The sequence below is a fragment of the Mercenaria mercenaria genome, chromosome 6 (genome assembly GCF_021730395.1).
Source record: "Mercenaria mercenaria strain notata chromosome 6, MADL_Memer_1, whole genome shotgun sequence".
In the NCBI taxonomy this organism is placed as follows: domain Eukaryota; kingdom Metazoa; phylum Mollusca; class Bivalvia; order Venerida; family Veneridae; genus Mercenaria; species Mercenaria mercenaria.
The window spans coordinates 54014784-54039822 of NC_069366.1; the positions used below are offsets into that span (position 1 = coordinate 54014784).

Sequence of the window (25039 nt, forward strand, 5' to 3'; positions counted from 1 at the left end):
AACATTAAAATGTCCATTTTTAACTAAGTCAGGGGCCATAACTCCTACAACTGAATGAATCCAGACGGCGAAACCCCAGGTGCACAACTGCACATGCTGACCAACATTCCTGTAAACTTTGGTGACTCTAGGTCAAATACTTTCGGAGCTAATGCGCACACAACATTAAAATGTCCAATTTTTAACTAAGTCAGGGGCCATAACTCCTACACGACTGAATGAATCCGGACGCGAAACCCCAGGTGCACAACTGCACTTGCTGACCAACATTCCTGTAAACTTTGGTGACTCTAGGTCAAATACTTATTGAGCTACGCGCGACACAACATTAAAATGACCAATTTTTTACTAAGTCAGGGGCCATAACTACTACACAACTGAATGAATCCGGACGCAAAACCCCAGGTGCACAACTACACATGCTGACCAACATTCCTGTATAGTTTTGTGACTCTAGGTCAAATACTTTTGGAGCTAAGCGCGACACAACATTAAAATGACCAATTTTTACAAAGTCAGGGGCCATAACTCCTACATGACTGAATGAATCCGGACGTGAAACCCCAGGTGCATAACTACACATGCTGACCAACATTCCTGTAAAGTTTTGTGACTCTACATCAAATACTTTTGGAGCTACGCTCGACACAACATTCTAGGAAGGACGGACGGACAAGGGCAAATCTATATAAAGCATTCAGAAATTTCAACTGATAAGGATGGAAACAATAAATAAAGAACTTAAATATGACAACTTCGCAATACTTAGCATAGGTGCACTACAAATATCTGATATTCATATCTTAACCTGTGGTGTGACATTAAAAGAAATCAAATAATAGGCAATGATAAACTCACAAAGCCAGAAGTGTAGACAAAAAATATGTCGTACTAATTAGCTGGCAATGTGACCTTACCAGACAACAAAAGTGGTGTAAAATTAACGAAATATGAGACAATTATCAAATAGACCAGGTCATGCATTAAAAATCACAGTAAGCAGAGACAAAGTTTCCAATTTTCACAATAAAACACAATGCTGAATGCAAATAGATCTTTTTAAATGTAGACCACTAATGATATTGTTTATTTTATATATAAAAAAAGAAAACACTAAAAAATAAATACCCTCAGATCAGAAAAATAGTACTAATGATTTAAACTACATTAGGCTATAATAAAAATATTAGATTTCTTGAAATAAATCTAAATTACAATATGTATACACCTCTTAGCCTAGAAAAGTTTTTTCTCTTCTAACAGAAAGAAAGAACTATTTCTGTCATTTATACAAGCAAAAAAGAAGGTAAAAAAACTCCAATATCTCACAAGGTACTTTTAGGTCTAAAACTACAAATGAAATATTAACTTAAACTTGGACTTAATAAACACTAGACACTCCTACAGCTTCCAAAATGAGCAAAGACTGGCCAAGGTCTTGGCCCAATTATAGTATCAATTTCAGGTGTAAGCCTTAAAAATTGAACATTATGGAATTCAAGCAAGTCTTTTTTAAAGACACATGTAAATCTATGGATAAGATTTCCTCCCTCAGTCAAGATATCATGAGAAAATCCTGCTACAGAGGGTCATCATTCCCAGAGTTTATTAAAAATATCAAAGAAATATATGAAAATGCAAGACAGGTCCAATCATCTTCCTGCACAAGGTAAATGAGAACAAATGTTTTCCACAAAATCTTTGTGGACTGAATAAAAAAAAAAAACTTTTTGAAATACTTCTTTTGAAATAACATGTCGCACCTCAAGGAATATTCATAGGTACTGTTAATTGTTCTTCAAACAAGTCTCTATTGCTTGTTTTAAGAAACAGAAATTTGTAAACCCTCAATTAGTATACAATAATTGTAAACCAGATGTTAATTTGTATATTCATGGCTTTATCAAATGTTCTTCCTCATGCTGTGGCTGTAGTCACATTTGTAGAACATTTTTATCTAGTAAATACCTAACTATAGAAAAACTCCCTGATCTGTTTGACTTCATATTAAACATTAAGTATATGGCTACATTTTCAAACACTTGGACTTTCACTCTTTCTTAATGCTCCTCAGCTTGGCAGTGAGTATAACACTGGATGCATCATACGTCCTGGACAGCTGTGCATGTTCAGATACTTTAGACATAACCTTATCTAACTTTTCCCTGCTCACTGGAACTGGTAAATACCATCTATCCTGTAGTTTATGCCAGGACCTTTTGGAACACTGGAATAATGCTTCACAATTCGCACACAGTTTAGACAGATAAAATGACATAGATCTAACTGGACACTTTTCAGGTTCATTCGGAGTTGCATACATTCTGCCTGGTTCTTCATCTGGTGGGCTATACACATAATCAGCAAAGGAATAGAATACGCCATTTACATCACTTTCTAGAACTAGGCTACGTTTAGTCAATGAACGCCAGAAATTTCTTGGTAGTTTCCCTTTACATAGGTGGAAGGTGATATCGAACCATACCTTCCACATTAAACAGGTAGGGTCATCATCTGATAAAGTCCTTGTAGAATACAATTTCTCCATATCCTCCTCAGTTATTGGATAAGTCACATTATCTGTCACTGTACTCACAGTTACAGTATTCTGCCGAGTTTCAGAAAATATAAGATCTGTTAGAACTTCATTGGATGTAGCGTACTCAGGATCCTGAGAGATGCTAATGCGGACATTCTGACTACTGCTGTTTGAAGCCAAGTACAGAGACAGGGATCTTCGGAATGTTTGCAAGATAATTACAGAATATGGTGTTCCTTCATGTGATAGAGCATCTGTATAGAACTTGGCTAGTTTGTCATCTAACCAAGCTGAATCTCTACATTCAAACTGTATGTCCTCTTCACCCTTCTCTCTCAACCACTCTGGAATGATAAAGATTAGCAACATGTCCATAATTATGCTGTGTTTGTTCTTACTCTACATTAGAGCAGGGTTTCCTTGTACCAGATATCTTTTAAAGTTTACTTTAGATTATTACTTAGATTTAATAGTGAAACAGCTTCAGTATAAATATGGTTCAGATCAAAGGAAAATAAGTCTAGTTATTGAGCAGGTATGGTATGGATTTTTCACAAAACAGATTAATTCAAGGGCAATAACTCTAGAAATACTGGTATAAAATGGCTGAAAATAAAGCCTGACATAGATATTGGTTCTCACTTGCTGGTTATTAAACTTGACCTATATTCATACACCTTGTGTATGAGCTTGGTTTTACCCAATCATAACTCTCCTACCCTGCCAGAAAAGAAAAAACAAAATATAGTATAACCTTTGATACCAACTCCTCTCTACAAAGTTTGAATAAATTCTTAGCAAACTAACCTCTCTCGAGCAAACACCTCTTAACAAAGACATACGTACCTCTTATAACAATCATCTCTCTACAAAGTCATATACTATTATTATTAATATTTTTTGCAGTAAACTAACTTCTTCAGAGCTAACGTCTCTTAACAAAGACATAATTATATTCTGAAGAAAATTCCTACTAAACTAACCTCTTCAGAGCAAATATAACTCAACAAAGTCATAAATTGTGAATAAAATTCCTAGCAAATTAACCTCTTCTGAAAAGCAGCCTCTTCACCAAACACATTTTTGTCTTCCCAGTGGTTTTCAAGCTAGAGAAGCTACACTGTATTTCTAACATAGTGAACACCTACTAAGCAGTTCATCGATAGTAATTCAAAGATTGTTTTTTCTCTCTATTTTTGCTATGGCAGCCCCTCAATGTATCCTAGCTTAATGAAGAAAATGAGACAGGACCTTACAAAGATGGTATAGACCAAGTTTGGTGCAGATCTATCAAATGGTTCATGAAAAGAAGTTGTATAATATTCTTTTAGTTTTAGCTCTGGCAGCCCCTGAATGCAACTCCTCTGAATCATCAGAACAAACGTGGCAGAAGATCATACAAGGATGCTACATACAAAATTGGGTGAAAAGCTATCAATTGGTTCATGAAAAGAAGTTTTATTTAGTTTTCACTCTGGCAGCGTGTACAAGGGACCAAAAGAAACCATCTGAACAAAACTGAGAGAGGAGCATGCAAGGACGCTACAGACCTAGTTTCAAGCTATTTTTAAGCTAATGCCAGACGATGGACAACAAACAAACTCACCCTGAACCATTGCCTTGTGTGAGCTAAAAGCAACAGCCATAAAAATTTTTTAACGTAACTTCTGCCTTTCTGGCTTTATTCTAACAGTAGTAACTACTGTAAACCTAGAATTGTTTTCGCGCTTTTTAAATAAGCGCCTTTCGCGGGTAGTATATTTCCGTGAAATTAAAAAGCCGCAAAAAACTCTGATCTAACAAAAACACGAAAGATTTTAGCTTCTGCTTAAATAGATGGCTATAAAATGGTTCTGTGCTTACATATATCTCGATATCAATAATTCATATTCTAGTACCATAATTGTATTACATGAGTGCACAAATCCATATTATTTCAATTGATTGACACGTTACTTATTTATGAAGCAACAGCATTTTCAATAGCGATCCGTCAGGCAAATAGGGGATATAAACAAAAGCATATGCATCTATCGAACGACATATACATGTACAGTCGACAGCCAATATGATATATTCTGCTAAGTATGGATTAATCGCCTATTTAAATGGCAAACAAATGACAGTGTAATAACAGCAATTTACTGACTGTCCATAATTGGGGGTGTGAATATCCGTTGATATGGATGAAAAGGGTTAGGGTGCATTTACAAGAGGGCCATGATGGCCCTTTATCGCTCACCTGTTATCATTGCACTTGAGGACAAGCAGGTCCTCAGAAAAAATATCTAAGTCCAAAGGACAGTAACAACAAAGGGAAAAAATTTAACCAAGAAGAAAAAAAAATTCTTACAAGGTACAGATATGTCAAAATACACCTAAAAATTGGAGGTACCATCCATGTTGTACCACAGAAAAGTTGTCTCAGTTTTTCCCTACGGCCAATAATAAAAAAGTTACTAAAAATAAGCTATTTATAGTAACGTAAAAGGGAAGTAATTTAAAAAAAAATGTATTGTAAGTGAACAAAAGAAGGATCTGCCAAATAAATCTGTTGACACAAATGAAATTTCAGATCAGTATCTTCATTAGTTACGCAGATATACCCATTTTAATTTGAAATAAAGGGAGGTAATTTGACATAAAATCAGTCCATAGTTACCTACCCTGATTGGCTCAGTCCAACTAATGACAATAATGAAATTTCAAATAAGTCCTATAAGTACTTACTGATATAAATCCATTTTGATTACAATCAGGGGAGGTAATCAGATATAAAATAACTCTGAACCTATGCTTGGATCTGATTTGTCATGGAATCCAAGAATTATTGTTGCTGAAGTTATTTTGGAAGTTTGTATCAAATAAAACCATAAATGAAGTCTCTATATGGCTGCAAAAGCCAAAATAGCCAATTTTGGACCTTTAAGGGGCCATAACTCTGGAACCCATGATGAAATCTGACCAGTTCAAGAAAAGAACCAAGATCTTGTGGTGATACAAGTTTTGTGCAAGTTTGGTTAAAATCGAATCATAAATGAAGCTGCTATTGTGAAGACAAGGTCAAAATAGCTAATTTTGGCCCTTTCAGGGGCCATAACTCTGGAACCCTTTATGGGATCTGGCCGGTTCAACTAAGGAATCAAGATCTTATGGTGACACAAGTTTTGTGCAAGTTTGATTAAATTCAAATCATAAATGAAGCTGCTATTGTGCAGACAAGGTCAAAATAGCTAATTTTGGCCCTTTCAGAGGCCATAACTCTGGAACCAATAATGGAATCTGGCCAGTTCAAGAAAAGAACCAAGATCTTATGGTGATACAAGTTGTTTGCAAGTTTGGTTAAAATCAAATCATAAATGAAGCTGCTATTATGCAGACAAGGTCAAAATAGCTAATTCTGGCCCTTTCAGGGGCCATATCTCTGGAACCCATAAGGGAATCTGGCCAGTTCAAGAAAGGAACCAAGACCTTATGGTGATACAAGTTGTGTGCCAGTTTGGTAAAAATCAAATCCTAAATAAAGCTGCTATTGTGCAGACAATGTCAAAATAGCTAATTTTGGCCCTTTTAGGGGCCATAACTCTGGAACTCATATTGGGATCTGGTCAGTTCAAGAAAGGAACCGAGATTTTATGGTGATACAAGTTGTGTGCAAGTTTGGTTAAAATAAAATCATAAATGAAACCACTATCGTGCAGACAAGAAATTGTTGACTGACGCACGCACGCACGGACTGACGACGGACGAAGGGGATCACAAAAGCTCACCTTGTCACTATGTGACAGGTGAGCTAATAAAACAGTATAAAACTGAACGTTTTCAAATGCAATTATGCAGTGATACTTACCTTATTATACTAGATATGTTCACTTGCGACTTAATTTTCGCCGGGTTCGCGATTGATATGATTCTGCGAAGATTTGTATCCGCGAAAATGTCTTCGTTTTGAAAAACCCGAAGATTTGTATCCGCGAAAATGTCTTCGTTTTGAAAAATGCGAAATATTGTATCCGCGAACATTTCTAGATTTACAGTATTTCATTTTAATTTTATTGTGAAGAAGGCTTGTAGTTTATACAAATCTGTTTTCATTTAAAGTCAGTTCTGATGTTCTCTTTAAGGATTCTTTTAAAGCAGCTCATTTCACGCTTGTTGTGTGCTGACCTGAAATGATACTTACTTTTACTTCTTTGTAGGCACCTTTTTGTCACTAGCACTAGAGAGGTTCACGCATATGATCTAGTATAAGAGGCTAATAACTTATCTACAGGACCACCATTCCCTTATTTTCAAAGATTATTCCATCTAACTTACCTCTAAACAAGGATACAGCCCACTGCATTTGTCTCTGTGTGGTACTGGAAAGGAAAGTGAACTTTTTCTTGGCTACTGGAGCATCAGTAACATCTGTCTCTTTAGCAAATCTCTTCCGAGAATGGTCAGGCTAAATGTAAAGTTTGAGAAAGATGTGAATCAACAGCTGTCCCATTAACACACACTCGCTAGGTATTTTACGCTTAGTGATGTTGCTATTCTGTGTATTTACGTGCATTACCCATCAATGCCTGAACCAGATTCTGTTTTTTCAGAGATGGTTTTTGAAGTTTTCCATAGAGCCATACAGGGAAAACTAAATCAAGATGATTTTAACATTAGAAGTGGATCATTCAAAGAACATTTCTGTAAAACAGTTTCAAAACTCACTGGCAAGCATTTTACAAGAAAATGGCTTTTGTACAATTTCTACATTAAGTTCTCACTACCATGCCTTTAAATGAATAAAAAAATACTAACAATTTTGAAAAAAGGTCAAGGAAGAAATATTTGTGTATTAAATCTGGCCAGCAGTTTCTGACAAGAGGATTTTGAAAGGTTCCAACTATATAATTATGCAAAAGTGACCAAGCATACTGGCAGCCATGCTGTTATATAAATCAAAATAATTTGTACATAATTATTTGATAGATTTTTACCAAAGGGTACCGTATATACTCGCATATAAGGCGCCCTCGCTTATAAGACGCATCCTGATATTGGACTATCGATCGGGGAGGTTTTGCACTGACCCTCGTATAAGACGCAGTCATATTTTTATACAAACTACATCAGAAATTTGTAGAGATGCATTATTTTCCCCAACATTCTATGATTTGCAATAGAAAATAGCAGAAAATGGACAATTTTATTGTAAAAATGCAGAATTTAAATGAATTAGTAACAGCGGAAAAAGGTTAAAGAAAGGCCGAAATTTTGACAATATTCGCCGATTTTATTTTTAAAAGAACTTGCAGACTTGTTTTATATTATGTTAAATAAAATAAATTATTTTAAAATCAATTTCGTGTGTAAAAATGCAATGTAGTAACTTCAAAACGGCGGAAAATTGACGATTTTCGCCGATTTTATTTTTGAAGAAACTTGAAAATCTGTTTCATAATATGTAGAATAAAATAAAGTATTCTAAAATCCACTTTCATTGGTAATAATATGCACAAAATATCTCCGAAACGGGAGAAATTACGTCTAGAAATGTGACGATATTCGCCCATTTTACTCATAATGCTTAGAAACGCTGAATGTTTGGCCATGTTTCCATAACAGTAACACAGAATGTTTAGGAAAATAATGTATTTCTTGCATTATTCAAGGATACGCAATTTTTAAATTGCTTTCAAAGGATCTCCAATACATGTTTAGGATTTTTCATTCAAGCATGCGCTGCATACAATGAGAAAATTAATGAGGATAAAATATCCTCACCAATTTTCCCAAAGTAATTAACGCAAGTTCAAAAAAGCAAACAAACAAACAAAGCATATTACATATTTTAATTTTATGTGACATACAGTAACTAATAATGCATTAATTTATCACATATTTCAAACACAAAAAAAAACTGACAATAACGTATCGATTGATTACTGATAAGATAGCAAAAAAGGTGGCGAGATTAGGATACATGTACTTTTATGGCAGTAAATCTGACACATTTGTCAATCAAATATGGATATGCCCACTTTGAAATGTTATCCAATCATATTCCAGTTCCGAGTAGCTAGACATCCCTACTGTACCTTCATTTGACTAGAGGGCAGAATTAAAATAATTGCAGCCGACTATTCTATGAAGCCGCCAATTAACATCAATCAGTGTTTATGATACATCTATTTCTATACATGTGTTTATTTAACAGTTTGCACCTTCAGATGATTTATAATGGGTGCGTTTTAACAGTTTACACTTGCAACAATTATAGGTACCGTATCATATGCAATTGGGGATAATTAACTTTTAATAACTCTCTGTTTGCGGGCGGTGAAAAGATTTTCTTTGCTCAATTATTCAGTCAATTCCAATTAAGTAACAGCTATTCGTCCAGATTTTCTGAAAGAATGATTTTTTTTAAAAGAAAAAAAATACATTTGTAAATCAAAAAATACTTCAGATATTAACTACCAAATCGTAAAGTAAGTAAATAATAACGTTATTGAGGACCGAAACACGGCGCTTGTCGTTTAGATTTTATACGATATGCAATGGCTGACAAACAACGTTAAGTAGCGGGTTGCAGTACCATCGGAAAAAAAACATTATAAATAAAATATACTTTTGATATTAAATCTATCAATCGTAAAACTAGGTAAAATATGAATCTTTATAGCGGACCGAAATACGGTACGTGTCCGTAAGTTTTAGCATGCTATGCGCAAGGCTGCCGAAAAAAAACGAAATAACATGTCTGCAGACGCGGAGAATGAGATGTCCTGAGCTGTTAAACTCGGGACTTTTTTTAAATTTTCACTTAATTTTCTTGTAGTATGGCTTATAAGACGCATACCCTTCTAGGAAACGAAGATATGATCCCCAAAACTGCGTCTTATACGCGAATATAGACGGTACTTTACCGGATTATTATTTCAAAACTTGTCAAATAGAGGATGTTACCTGAAGATTTTTCTACAGCCATGTTTTCTGACAAATCAAAATATTTAAACACTCTATGTAGAAGGTCACCAAATGAATCTTTGTCTTAAAATTAGTTTAACCAGACCATATGTTTATGACAAAAGATTTTTGAAGTTTCTACTTTTTACATACAGTGAAAAGTAGCCAGGCCGCTTGTGCCAACCTTTTTGGACAATTCAAAATAATAATAATGGTCACCAAAGGAATATTTCTGACAAAAATGTTATATCTTCAACTATGTAGGGAAGTGACCAAGCCTCTTGGCAGCCATGCTGACAAATCATACTTTGAACAGTCTTAGTAGAGGGTCACCCAAGGAACATTCTGTGAAATCATTTTGAAACCAGAGCTGCTTCTGAGAAAAGCGCATGTCTTCCACAACTGCCTAATCATCTAGACTGGCATTTCTCCTCCATTTGTATCTGAGTCAACCATGCACCAAGACCTGTATCACTGGTATCAGTATTTACGGTAATTCAAGGGCCATAATTCCTAAGTGCCTGGGCCAATTTGGCTAGTTAATATCGACCTTGGCCGAGGACTTATTGGCAAACATCAGATGAGAAATGTTTGACTTAGAAAGCGGACATGATTTGTGACAGACACACGGACAGAAGTAAATCAATGTCTCCCATCACAGTGGTGTGGGAGACATAATTATACCAGTTTCTGATAATACACTGAAAGAAAAGTGACCATGCCTCCAGGCAGCCAAATTTTTAAGGTTTAGGAGTATATCACCAAAACACAGAAATATTTTATAAACGAATAACATCGTTACCAATATTTTACTTAACCATTACATGTTCTGCCGTACTGTCCCGTACTGAAAATATTCTGAAAAAGTTGCCCCCGTTTGAAAATGAATGCCATTTGTAAAGAAATAAAAATAAACAATTGCTGAAAATATTGGTAACGATGTTATTCGTTTATAAAATATTTCTGTGTTTTGGTGATATACTCCTAAACCTTAATGAATCTATTTAATCTGTACAATTTTGGCAGAATGTCACATTTTTGTGAAATTATTTCAAACTTGGGCAATCAGATTCTGACAAAAACATTTCGTCACCTCAACGCAACAAAGTCGTATCTCTATATAAATTTATAATAAGATACGACTTTGTTGCGTTGAGGTGACGATTTATACAGTTTATACTTGCTGCCACAGCAACCCGAGTTCTGAATGGAAAAGATTTTTTTGAAAACTCTCGAAAGATCATTTTATAAAAACTCCACTGACCTTGGCTGCAAAAGGCTATGTGGTTCGAGACCCACAAAACATGTTGTTTTAAGAAATTGTGCTCAGATGAGCTTATAAGGACCTTATATGACAGCCTGTAAAAGACAAACCTGAGGGGCAGTGCGGAATGGAAAACCGAACATTGGCGAGGTTTTTTAACCAAGCTGTCCTGACGATTTGGAAAACATCTGCCTTATACAGGCAGTCATGTCAGATCATTTTTCTTGCCTGCAGTTGACATTATTGCTATGTTTTCAAAAATATTATAAATTGAAAATTGTTTATACACCATTAAAGCATAATACAACATCAAATTATGACATCAATATGCGCATTTTTCTGAAGGGAAACGATAAGGTGATCTCCTACATGGATAACCTTGTCTTTCCCCACGTGGTAGGCAAGAAAAATAAACTAGAAATTGCTTTTGTAAAAAAGCGCATGTCTCCCCCAATGCAAAGTCCTATAGGCAAGAAGTCAATAGGGGTCAGGAGCGAAAGTCAAAGAGACACTGATGGTTGGCTGCAATAGGGATCATCTACTTGGCATGTCCAGTCATCCCGCTATATTTCAACACTCTTGGCCTAGTGGTTCTCAAGTCACTGTTCAGGCTCCTATGACCTTGACCTTTGATCAAGTGACCTCAAAATAAATAGGGGTCATCTACTTGGCATGTCCAATCATCCCAAGAAGTTTCAACATTCTGGGCCTAGTGGTTCTAAAGTTATGGATCAGAAACAGTTTTCCATGTTCTGGCCCCTGTGACCTTGACCTTTGATTGAGTGTCCCCAAAATCAATAGGGGTCATTTACTCTGCATGTCCAATCATCCTATGAAGTTTCAACATTCTGGATCAAGAGGTTCTCAAGTTATTGACCGGAAATGGTTATCAATATTCAGGCCCCTGTGACCTTGACCTTTGACGGAGTGACCCCAAAATCAATAGGGGTCATCTACTCTTCATGATCAATCATCCTATGAAGTTTCAACATTCTGGGTCAAGTGGTTCTCTAGTTATTGATCGGAAATGGTTTTCAATGTTCAGGCCCCTTTGACCTTGACCTTTGACGGAGTGACCCCAAAAACAATAGGGGTCGTCTACTCCAGCAGCCCCACAGCCCTATGAAGTTTGAAGGTTCTAGGTCAAATGGTTCTCCAGTTATTGCTCGGAAATGAAGTGTGACATACGGACGGACTGACGGAATGACGGACAGGGCAAAAACAATATGTTATCTCACATACCATTACAGGAGCCTTTTGTGAAGCCACCATGCTAGGAGGGATGTCTGTTCTTTCATCACCAAGTTTCTTTTGACTTGCTGCAATTGATCTAGTTGTTTCTAGAAAACAAATGTCTGCATAGTTTAAATACTCAGATTTTTTCTGACATTGGAAAACATGCCTAATCACCTTTTCCTGTTATAGAAAGTAACAATTTATAGCATCAAAATAAAGCCAACCCTAGGTTTTTCTTGCAGGAAGTCTTCATTCACAGTTCACAATCATCACTTAATAACTATTTTCATTGCAGCAAAAGGAAAGAACATTTAGTATTTAAAAAAACCCCTAAAAATGGTTCATTAACTGCCAGTTAACAGGCCAATCCCACTAGTGTCAACAAAATAGTGGAAGAGTTATTTTTATTTTGTTGGGTTTAATGTCGCACCGACACAATTATTGGTCATATGGTGACTTTCCAGCTTTGATGGTGGAGGAAGACCCCAGGTGCCCCTCCTTGCATTATTTCATCATGAGCGGGCACCTGGGTAGAACCACCAACCTTCCGTAAGCCCGCTGGATGGCTTCCTCACATGAAGAATTCAATGCCCCGAGTGGGGCTCAAACCCACATCGGTGAGGGGCAAGTGATTTGAAGTCAGCGACCTTAACCACTCGGCAACAGAGGGCCCTAAATAGTGGAACAGGACAAGACTTTGAAACAATAGTAAGTGCGGAACTAAATTTAATTCGATAAAATACCTGAAAACTGGTCATTTTGGAGGAATTCAGTATCCTGTGGACATGTCTGAAAAATAATTTCTGGAGTGGAAGCCAGTGACAGCCTGGGACTGCTTTGTGGTGTGTCTGTAACATTTACTATAGTGGCTTCTAAATCCTCCATGTCTGAGACAGCTATCTTGTCAACAGTACAACTGTAAAACAATCATACAAATTCACCCAATACATTTTGTTATAGGAATTTGCCTCAAAATCTGTGTAAAAGTTTCTAAAATTTAGAAAGCACTTTCAATGCAAATGCCAAAGTTTAACAAGACCACTGGAAGGGGGTTTATTTTTGAGTGTGGAATACCTTATGGGTGGGCTGGTTGAGAAAGGAACAATACAAAGAAACACAATAAAGCCAGGTTATTCCCAGATGTACATAGAGAGCCCAGCAGCAAGGTACTACTGTGTTCTGAGAGACTCTTAACTTTTGTGCAAAAACTTCACAAAACAAAATGGTATAGACAATTACACTTGGTTTATAGTGTCAAATAAAACTAGAGATGCTTTTGAGAAAAGCGCATGTCTCCCACAACTGCCCCTATGAAAAATGTCTAGTTTCTCTAGATGGTTTAGACGAGTGGATCCAATTAGATGGTCTGGATGAGTGGATCCAATCAGTAATTGAAGGGCCATAAATCAAATGTGCCTGGGCGGATTTGGCTAGTTATCGAACTTGGCTAAGGTCTTATGGCCAAACACATTTTGTTTAAGTTTGATGAAGATCGGATAAGAAATGTTCGACTTAGAGTGCGGACAAGAGTAAAAAGGCCGATTTTTCGATAATTCAAGGGCCGTAACTCCAAAATGCCTAGACCCAGGGCACTCTCTACATTTTGGGGGACTGGGGCCGGGGCGCTTGGAGGGGGGAATTTTGCGTCGTTTTCAAGGGAGGGGGGAATTCATTCTGGAGATATGACATCTGATCATAACCCCTTAAATTAAGGTCAGTTGAGTATTACAGATATCAAGCTAATGTGAATATATCTGAAGTATTGTACAGAACATAATCTATTGAAAAAGGCAACTTTTATTTTCTTTTATTAAATCAATTATGTGACATCCAATCGAGGTTCACATGTCGATCTTTCGGTCTTTTTACGGTATGATTTTGCATTATGCGACATTTTTTTTCAAAGGGAAGTAACTTTGCATACACGCATCCAGGGAACTGAAAAACGCGCGTATTATACGGATCAGTAAAACTTTATCAGGCCCATTAAGTTACGAGACGCTCCTAAGACTATCAGGTATCGATTTTTTTCTTGAATTTTTTTTTCTTTCGAGGGGAAATTTTTCTATACTTGGGGGTGGGGAACATACTATTTCGAGGGGGGAACGGGGCTGAATTTCGGCCTCAAAAATTGGCAAACAAGGGCCCTGAGACCGATTTGGCTAGTTATCAAACTTTGCTGAGGTCTCATGGTGAAACACATTTTGTTTAAGTTTGATGAAGATCGGATGAGAAATGTTCGACTTTGAGTGCTGACAAGAGTAAAAAGGCCGATTTTTCCATAATTCAAGGGCCGTAACTCCAAAATGCCTGGACCGATTTGGCTAGTTATCAAACTTGGCCGAGGTCTCATGGTGAAACATATTTTGTTCAAGTTTGGTGAAGATTGGATGAGAAATGTTTGACTTAAGAGTGCGGACAAGAGTAAAAAGGCCGATTTTTTGGTAATTCAAGGGCCATAACTCCGAGACGCCTGGACCAATTTGACTAGTTATCAAACTTGGCCGAGGTCTTATAGTCAAACACATTTTGTTTTAGTTTGGTGAAAATCGGATGAGAAATGTTTGACTTAGAGTGCGGACAAGCTTTGTGACAGACAGACACACAGACTGGAGTAAATCCATATATGTCTCCCATACCTGACTGTGTGGTGGGAGACGTAATGAAAAGACAAATATAAAGCAAGCACGTCAAAATGTGTTAGCAGATATCCCTTTGGTACCAAGAATTCAAAACACAATGTGAGTAAATACTAGTTCAAGGGGAGAGATGATATCAAACTTCATGTCCAGGCTTGCCATGTCTATGCAGCCAATGCCAACTCCAAGAAGACACCAGGGCTCAGACAAGGCACATGTCAAGTAGAACACCCAGGGCCCCATTAGCTGTCAACTATTTGGGTTAACTACAGTCAGAAAATGGCAATAGGTACGCAATGGTACTCATCAACTATTTCACAAAATATGCAGAGGTGCTTCCAGTTCCGTCGAAGCATGCTGATGTTTATACACTGAAAAATTGCAAAAGGATTTATCTCAAGCTGGGGCTGCCCATTCTCAATCCATTCAGACTTGGTATGACATTTGAAATCAAAATTTTCATGTTTTGCAAGCTTTTAATGTGCTAAAAACACAAACCACACCTAGAAATAGGATGGCGAAAAATGGCCAGTGCGAGAAGTTCAACCGCAGTCTTATTAAGATAATACAGGCTTACCTTAATGAGCAAGACTGATGGGATTGGTATCTTAGGTGTCTGACTGGGGCATACAGATCTTCACCAGTCAAATCAACAAAGCTAACAGCAAACAGGATGTGACTTGGGTGGCAGGTCATGGTTCATGGGGATGTGAATGGCAATAAGAGATTACCAGAGATCACATGCTGAATGCACATGAGGTAGCACGACATTATCTGAAATCAAGTGCAAAGAGCAAGGACTTTTATGGCACAAAAACCTCTTTCACAAAGTATCAAGTTGGTGATGTTGTGTGGTTGCTACACAATTCAAAGAAGCTTGAGAGAAGGTTTGCTGGACCATAATATGTTGTTGTGCAGCAACTCTCTTCAGTAACCTTCAAAATACAAGCTGCCCACCAAGGGGAACAGAGGATAGTGCATCAAGACAAACTGAATATGTATGAGGGAACCTCAGAGCATAATCGGGTGAAGCCATTTGTGGGAAAGCTTTGGAAGCAGACAGTGAAGATGTTAGTTGAACTGATGTGGCAGTACAGACCAGTCCCTGCCTATGACCCGGCTCTGCCTAGCTACACTGCAGCTGGGCAGTCATATACAACGTAACCTGTGATGACCATGACCAGCTACGGGATGATGGAAAGGATAGGCATGTCCAGTAATGTTAACCTTCAGCTGCATATGAGAGCCAGTTCTACTTGAGAGACTACTACCCCTGCTTCATCTGTTTCACCCATGGTCATCACATCAGTGTAAATGTATGTGGCACCGACTTAAACCTTTATTACATCAGTCTCAGTCTATGTCCCACCATTCACTCTGAACTCAAAACCCCATGCAGGCTGTGTGGTTTCAATCTCAGAGCTGTTGAACACCAACTGGTCAGAAGGACTCCTCTGGACTTTTCAGGTACTCCAGAACCAAAGGCAAAAGACATCAACAAGAGGACCATGATGGTCCTGAATCGCTCACCTGTCCCAACATGACCCAGTTTTAAACTGAGTATGACGTCGCTTTTTTTCCTATTATTTGACATAGTGACCTAGTTTTTGAGCTCATGTGACCCAGTTTTGAACCTGACCTAGATATCATCAAGATGAACATTCAGACCAACTTTCATACAGATCCCATGAAAAATATGGCCTCTAAGAGAGGTCACAAGGTTTTTTCATTATTTGACCTGCTGACCTAGTTATTGATGGCATGTGACCCAGTTTCAAACTTGACCTAGATATCATCAAGGTGAACATTCTGACCAATTTTCATGAAGATCCATTCAAAAGTATGACCTCTAGAGAGGTCACAAGGTTTTTCTATTTTTAGACCTAATGACCTAGTTTTTGACCGCAGCTGACCCAGTTTCGAAACTGACCTAGATATCATCAAGATGAACATTCAGACCAACTTTCATGCAGATCCCATGAAAAATATGGCCTCTAGAGAGGTCACAAGGTTTTTCTATTATCTGACCTACTGACCTAGTTTTTGATGGCACATAACCCAGTTTCGAACTTGACCTAGATATCATCAAGGTGAACATTCTGACCAATTTTCATGATCCCATGAAAAATATGGCCTCTAGAGAGGTCACAAGGTTTTTTCATTATTTGACCTACTGACCTACTTATTGACGGCACGTGAACCAATTTCGAACTTGACCCAGATATCATCAAGGTGAACATTCTGACCAATTTTCATGAAGATCATTTCAAAAGTATGACCTCTAGAGAGGTCACAAGGTTTTTCTATTTTTAGACCTAATGACCTAGTTTTTGATCGCAGCTGACCCAGTTTCGAACTTGATCTAGATATCATCAAGATGAACATTCAGACCAACTTTCATACAGATACCATGAAAAATATGGCCTCTAGAGAGGTCACAAGGTTTTTCTATTATTTGACCTACTGACCTAGTTTTTGACCGCAGCTGACCCAGTTTCAAATTTGATCTAGATATCATCAAGATGAACATTCAGACCAACTTTCATACAGATACCATGAAAAATATGGCCTCTAGAGAGGTCACAAGGTTTTTCTATTATTTGACCTACTGACCTAGTTTTTGAAGGCACGTGACCCAGTTTCAAACTTGACCTAGATATCATCAAGATGAACATTCTGACCAATTTTCATGAAGATCTTGTGAAAATATGGCCTCTAGAGAGGTCACAAGGTTTTTCTGTTTTTAGACCTACTGACCTAGTTTTTGACAGTAGTGACCCAGTTTCGAACTTGACCTAGATATCATCAAGATGAACATTCTGACCAATTTTTATAAAGATCCCATGAAAAATGTGAACTCTAGAGAGGTCACAAGCAAAAGTTTACGCACGGACGACGGACGCTGCGTGATCACAAAAGCTCACACTGTCACTTTGTGACATGTGAGCTAAAAAGGAGCTGCAGGGCAAGGTAGAAGATGAATCCTATTTCTTCCCTATTATGACCATGAGAGATAAGTGTACTCAGACCAAGGTGATGCAAAGCAGGACCAACCTTATACCCTTGGCATAATCCATACCCTGTACTCATGAGATCTTGAAAACAAAGCTAACTGGGGTGGATGTTATGGGTTATTCATTGAATGAATTTCTACTTGGATGTGGATGCATCAGGCTATGAAATTGGTGGTATCTTGTCACAAGTCCAATAAGGTCAAGAAAGGGTGATTGCAAATGCCAACCATTTGCATTTTGACTAAATTTCACTAAGATCAGGCAAAAATTGTGACTTTTAGTTTTTACAGTAAAGCTGTCGATTTTGCATGATGCAGGCAGAATAAAGGGTTACCTTATAAAATCAGGCAGGCTATTTCTGACATGATTTTTGAAGAATCCACTGTGTGCATTATAGGGAAAGTGGTATCATGTTTTTAATGTATTGGAATAATCTCACCAATCTTGGCAGAGGGTGACCCAAAAAAACATTCCTGTGACATAATTTCCAAATTGAGTCAGCAGTTTCTCATATTTTAAAATTTTTCAACTATACCCTTACAAAGAATATTTACCCCTTGAGGCCATTCTGTTTGACTTTTGAATCAGAATAATTTGTATAATCTTGGCAGAATGTCATCCAAGGATTATTTCAGTTAAATCAATTGAACTTCAAGGAGATGTTGTTAGAAATTTTTTTTAATTACACCTCTGGTGACCCCATGATCACCTAAGTAGAATAGTTCGGAAAATTTTGAAACAGCACCACAAAGACCAAGTTTCAACTTCTACAAGTTTTTGAGAAATGTCATTTGAAGAAAATGATCAATGGATAAATGGATATATGGACAAAGGACAGTGAGTGATCATAGCTCTTTAGCACGAGCTGAAAGATGCAAAAAAATGGTCAAAATTAGGGAGAAAACAAGAACAGTTACCAACGTTGCTCGCCTAGGGACATTTGTCACAAAACATACTGCATGCCAATACAACATATTCTAGTAATAGGCCAACATACTAACAATGTAAAATCCACATATATCATATTCATGAAGTCATAGAAGTTGAAAATGTCTGGATCTAAACTGGTGATGCATTTCAAATGCTATATCTTTGATTTTAAAGATTTAATGGATCTATTTTAAATTGGTATGGCAAATAACAAGAGGCCTTTGGCCATATCGCTCACCTGTTATCATTGACTTGAGGACAAGAGGTCCCTAAATATCAAATCAAAGGACAGCAACAAAAGAGAAGAAATTTAACCGAAAAAAAAAAAATTCTTACAAGGTATAATATGACCAATACTCTATAATGATGTACACCTTGTTACCTCAGAAAGGGTCTCGGTTTCCTTGGCCAATAAAAAAAGTACTAAAAATAGCTATTATGTAGTAACGTAAAGGAAGTTTAAAAAATACAAAATATGTAAGTGAACAAAGAAGATGCTCCGACAAATCTGTTGACATAAATGAAATTTCAAACTCAGTATCTTCATTAGTTATGGAGATATCCCTTTTAAATTGTGAATAAAGGGAGGTAATTTGACATAAAACCAGTCCATAGTTATCTACCCTGATTGTCTCTGTCCAACTAGTAACAATAATGAAATTTCAAATAAGTCCTATAAGTACTTACTGATATAAATCCATTTTGATTACAATCAGGGGAGGTAATCAGATATAAAATAACTCTGGAACCTACGATTGGATCTGATTTGTCATGGAATCCAAGATTTATTGTTGTTGAAGATATTTTGGAAGTTTGTATCAAATCAAACCATAAATGAAGACTCTATATGGCTGCAAAAGCCAAAATAGCCAAAAGGGGCCATAACTCTGGAACCCATGATGGAATCTGGCCAGTTGAAGAAAGGAAGCAAGATCTCGTGGTGATACAAGTTGTGTGCAAGTTTGGTTAAAATCAAATCATAAATGAAGCTGCTATTGTGCAGACAAGGTCAAAATAGCTAATTTTGGCCCTTTCAGGGGCCATAACTCTGGAACCCATTGTGGGATCTGGCCAGATCAAGAAAGGAACCAAGATCTTATAGTGACACAAGTTTTGTGCAAGTTTGATTAAATTCAAATCATAAATGAAGCTGCTATTGTGCAGACAAGGTCAAAATAGCTAATTTTGGCCCTTTCAGGGGCCATCACTCTGGAACCCATAATGGAATCTTGCCAGTTCAAGAAAGGAACCAAGATTTTATGGTGATACAAGCTGTGTGCAAGTTTGGTTAAATTCAAATCATAAATGAAGCTGCTATTGTGCAGACAAGGTCAAAATAGCTAATTCTGGCCCTTTAAGGGGCCATAACTCTGGAACCCATAATGGAATCCACCCAGTTCAGGAAAGGAACCAAGATCTCGTGGTGATACAAGTTGTGTGCCAGTTTGGTAAAAATCAAATCATAAATAAAGCTGCTATTGTTCAGACAAGGTCAAAATAGCTAATTTTGGCCCTTTCAGGGGCCATAACTCTGGAACCCATAACGGGTTCTGGCCAGTTCAAGAAAGGAACCGTGACCTTATGCTGATACAAGTTGTGTGCAAGTTTGGTTAAAATAAAATCATAAATGAAACCACTATCGTGCAGACAAGGAATTGTTGACGCACGGACGGACTGACGACAGACGAAGGGTGATCACAAAAGCTCACCTTGTCACTATGTGACAGGTGAGCTAATAAATATGTAATGAAATATTTTATCATATTAAAGGGAGGTAATTAATAAACAAATAAAATGCATGGCACTTATATGATACTAAAATAATAATGTCACATCTAAAAAAAATTAATTCTACTGTTGATAGTGCTGCATTACATATCAGCCTAATATGCTGCAACCATAGTAATGCTGCACCATTAACTTAAAACTTGAGCCTTGGTTTACATTCTACAAGTCTACAATTGTTTACTGCTTTTTATATCTGTCAATACCAATCATCTTAAAAAGCATATTTTCAATTTTAAAATAGTGGGAAAACTGATATAAACACAAATGTATTGTACATTATCATATAAAAGGCTGAAGCAATCTCACATACAAAAAAAAAGTTAACTCAGGTGCCTGTGACCTTGACCATAGCACATGACACAATATATTGTAATGGTGAATATTTATGCAAAGTTATTGAATATACACCAATGAATAAAAATGTTACAAACTAGACCAAAAAAAAACCACCAAAAATGTTCTCAAAAGGTGACCTTGCCTAAGCCCGGGTCTGGCTTGGCTGAAATCAAATAATGGGAACTTTGAGCCAAGTGTTTAAAATTCTTATGAATGGCAGAGTTTTGACTGACAAGAACGACCATATCACTTTACCTCTGTGACCCTTGACTCAAGCAGGTCTGTCTTGTGCATGACATGTTGTCTCATATGAGGATTTGTGCAAAGTAATTTCAAAGTCCCTTGATTAGCCATGAGTTATGGACCGGAAACGAAATATAACTGGTTAACCTTTGACCTCTAAGTGTGACCTTGATCTTGAAGCTAGGGGTCTGGGTCTTGCGCACGACACCTTGTCTTATTATGGGGAACATTTATGCCAAGTTATTTCAAAATCCTTTCATGAATGGCAGAGTTATGGACTGGACACGAAGTGTGACAGACGGACTTTCCTTTGAAAAAGGCGGGGGACAAAAATACTTTCAGTAGAGAAGAATGATTACAAAAAAAGCACTGCACTAAATAAATTTTTACAATAAAATATGAAGCTTTTGTTTACCAGTTGGCATTACTGTTATTGTTCAAGTCCACAGCACCATATCCAGAACCAGAATCCACAGCAAGAACTTCCACAGCAGCACTACAGTTTATCTCCCTTGTAGGTTCGATTTCTGTTGAGGGAAACAATTAGCATAGAACATCTCTATAGTGAATTTTGTATTCTGATTGCATGTTTATCAAATCAATTTTTCAATGAAAAACATACAAAAAACTAGAGATGCTTTTGAGAAAAGCGCATGTCTCCCACAACTGCCTAATCATATTACGCATGCGCTTTCGTGCAGGCAAAACGTACCCTATACTACTGATTTCGCATGCGCTTTCGTGCAGGCAAAACGCACCCTATACTACTAATTAGGCATGATTGGGGTGGTAGGCATGACTCAGCGGGGTGAAGGAGTGAGGTGGGGGAACAGTACAACTTTGCATGTTGATAAATATTCATGGAAGGTTTGGAAAATTTTTTAAAAAAGAAATGAAAATTTATTTATTTTGTTGGGGTGGGGGGGGGGGGGGGGGGGGTTGGGGGGGGGGGGGGGGTGTGACCAAGGCAAGGTGGTGACCATATGTGGGTACACAACTTCACATGTTTATAATAAATGTTCATTGAAAAGAATGAAAGAAGTTTAATGAAATTCTACCAATTGGTTGGTTTGTTATGTATAAATCTGTAGATTTTTAAACAATTAAAGGGCAAAATCTAAGGAAAATTGACCAATTAAAAAATCAAAGGCCTGAAGGGCCTGAGTCGGCTAATGATTGATGTACTGACAGTATAGTCTACCAGTTTAAGTTTGTTTTTAGTTTTTTTTCCCCAACTAAAGAGAGATTTTGTTACAATAAATGAACTGAACATTCGGTCGATGCCTAGTAAAACTTTGACGGACATTTTATAAGTATTTAAACCCAATATATTTCTCTAAAATTGAAGAGTGGTTCGCAGAAATAAAAATGTTGAAAGTACAAACTACAATTTGACAGCTGACACTAAGATACTGCCCATGACTTTATATATTTTTCCAGTAAACATTTGCCAGGGGCATTGCCAAAAGAGGCAATTATCGGCTGGTATATATTCGCACATGATAAAATTTGAATATGACAATTTATAATATTAAAATTTTACAGTGCGGATTGCCACATACTATTTGTAATGGATGGACGAAAGAACTGATATATTACAGATATTATAATGGGCCTGGCGATAGCCTTGTCATATGTTAGGTATTGTTTAATCATATTATAAGTGATGCCAATTTAAAGTATACTTACTTTTGCGTTTAGAGATACATGTATGTAAATGTTGCCGAGTGTCAATATATAGTGTAACCGATATTAATAAATGCAGTTCTTTTTTAGTTAAAACTAATTAACTAGTTAAATCATTTATTCTATTTCAGACTTGTTAACCCCTTAAAAATCATGTCTGTTATCCCGAAGTCCATCCACTTTCAATTATCCATTTTGATTCATGTAGACAGACAGGCCCAGACTGGGCAGAAAAATGTTTGAGCCATTTTTACGTGGTCGGTAGCAGGGTGGGTGTGGGGAGGGGTGTTTCTTTCCGCTTTAAATTGCAATCAGATTTTGAAATGGGCATTGCGGCAGGTGGTAAAAGGGCAAATGTATCAAACTGTATACAGGCAATATGGGGGAAGGGTGTGGGAGGATACCCCCTCCTGCAAGTAGGGTTTGGGGTATTACCACAAGAAATGTTTGAATATGTAGACCCTTGATACAGCCTTTGGTGCGATTTTAACTGAAAATCTTCTGTTTCAATTTCTAAATATTACCTAGATTCTTTCTAGTATTACAATATCCAAAGTATGACTGACACTTCATCTTTTTACTTTCAGATCATGCCTCAGGACTAGAATATGAGTCTGATATAGATTATATGTAGGTGTAATAAAAATAAATTCTAGAATCATTTCTGTTACAATAATATCTATCATGTATGTTACTTGAATGTTAAAATTTCATAACACAGCTCGATATTTACCCAAAATATTATATCCGGATACGATTACACTTTTCTCCAGTTTCAACAATATATTTTACAAATTGTGATGATACGAAGACATTTAGCAGCAATTGGCAGTATCTGACATTGAAGTTTACGGTTAAATTACCTCTTATTTAAATCTTTTCATAAAAAAGTTGTTTCGTTTCGTCAAAGCAGCCAAACATAGACGATCTACTTTCGATTTCAAAAACTACAAGAAAATACAATTTAATGTTTCGCCGATTTGTTTATTTCTCGAAAAATAAGAAATAAAATCATTTTTAATATCAGTAGTAACTAAACAAACCAGTAAGAGCTTCTTCTTCCGATAATTTATCCGTTTACTGACTGCAAAATTCCACCCACGCAAAGTCGTAGAAGCGTTGTTATAAACAGGTCATGCGTGTCCGCCGACAAGTGTCCAGAAAGTAGTTAGAATTCATCCGCGAAGTCTCGCGGAAGAATTAACGTACTGCACATATCTTATTCGGGTCATTTAAAATGAAGCTGTCATAACTTAATTTCATCGATGTGGTAAACTCTTTGATAAGAGACATTCCAATGCTTTCAGAGGTACCCACTCAATAAAATTCTAGCAGTATGTTCTGGAACTATATTTTGTCATTCGCTGGATGTTACGCAAGCTTTGTAAGCCTGCGGAATTCATAAAATGCACAGCGCAATAAATTTGTTATTTGCGCAATGATTTTAAAGATTATTTTTTGAAACGGACAGGGTAAGAAATGGATAATTTGGCTAATAAGTTAATATGCAGTTTTTATTTGAATTTGTGAACATCAAATTTGCTATTTTGTGACAAAAGGGCATAAAATTCGTCACCATAATCATATGCGCAAATGTATTACCAAATCCCGCAGAATCTTTATGCGTGTTTATGCTTAATGAGTTACCGCGGAAGAAAATACGTGGCTTTATTCGAGTATTGAACATTTACAAGTCATAAATATGACAGATTACATCGTATATTGGTCATAGCAAATAGGATTGACATAAATGAACTTCATTCGATCAATGAACTCTTTGAAATTAGAGACAATCTAATGGAACAACATCACTTCGCTGTGTTGTGAGGCCATTTAAGGATGAGAAATCGGGCGATAGCAAGGACTCGTCAAACGCTTGACAGCGTTTAGCCGACTCAAAAATACAACAGGCATCATCGAAGTATGTTGGTTCATATTTATTTCAAGTTTCATGAAAATCTGCCAGCTTGTTACTGAGAAATGGCTGCAGACGTGGATTTTTCATTAAATCAAGGGCAATAACTCTAACGAAAATTGACCAATCAAAAAAAAAAAAAAATTGACAGGCATCATGGCAGTATGTAGGTGCATGTTTATTTCAAGTTTTATGAAATTCTACCGGATAGTTACTGAGAAATGACTGCGGACGGACATGTTTCATTAAATCAAGGGCAATAACTCTAAGGAAAATTGACCAATCCAAAAAGAAACTTGACTGGCATCATCGCAGTATGTTGGTTCATGTTTATTTCAAGTTTCATGAAATTCTACTTGCTAGTTACTGAGAAATGGCTACGGATGGACAACGCCATTTCAATACCCCCTCCCGATTTCATCGGCGGGGGATAACAAAGATAAACTTAAAGTGCACTAACATTTACCTGAAGTTCTAAGTAGAAAGGGGGCATAATTCATG

General features: G+C 36.9%; 1 protein-coding gene across 1 annotated transcript in view; it reads right to left on the minus strand.

Annotated features, from left to right (window-relative positions):
- Window positions 1-202: 202 nt before the first annotated feature.
- The window catches only part of LOC123548860 (uncharacterized), a 32043-nt gene continuing 7206 nt past the window's right edge, over window positions 203-25039 (minus strand). Inside the window, exons 4-8 of the mRNA XM_053546819.1 lie at window positions 21353-21464; window positions 12731-12903; window positions 11994-12091; window positions 6857-6986; window positions 203-2883 (exon numbers count right to left, since the gene is read on the minus strand). Of these exons, the coding sequence (XP_053402794.1) occupies window positions 2051-2883; window positions 6857-6986; window positions 11994-12091; window positions 12731-12903; window positions 21353-21464 (1346 nt within the window). The 3' untranslated portion in view covers window positions 203-2050. The remainder of the gene's footprint in view (window positions 2884-6856; window positions 6987-11993; window positions 12092-12730; window positions 12904-21352; window positions 21465-25039) is intronic.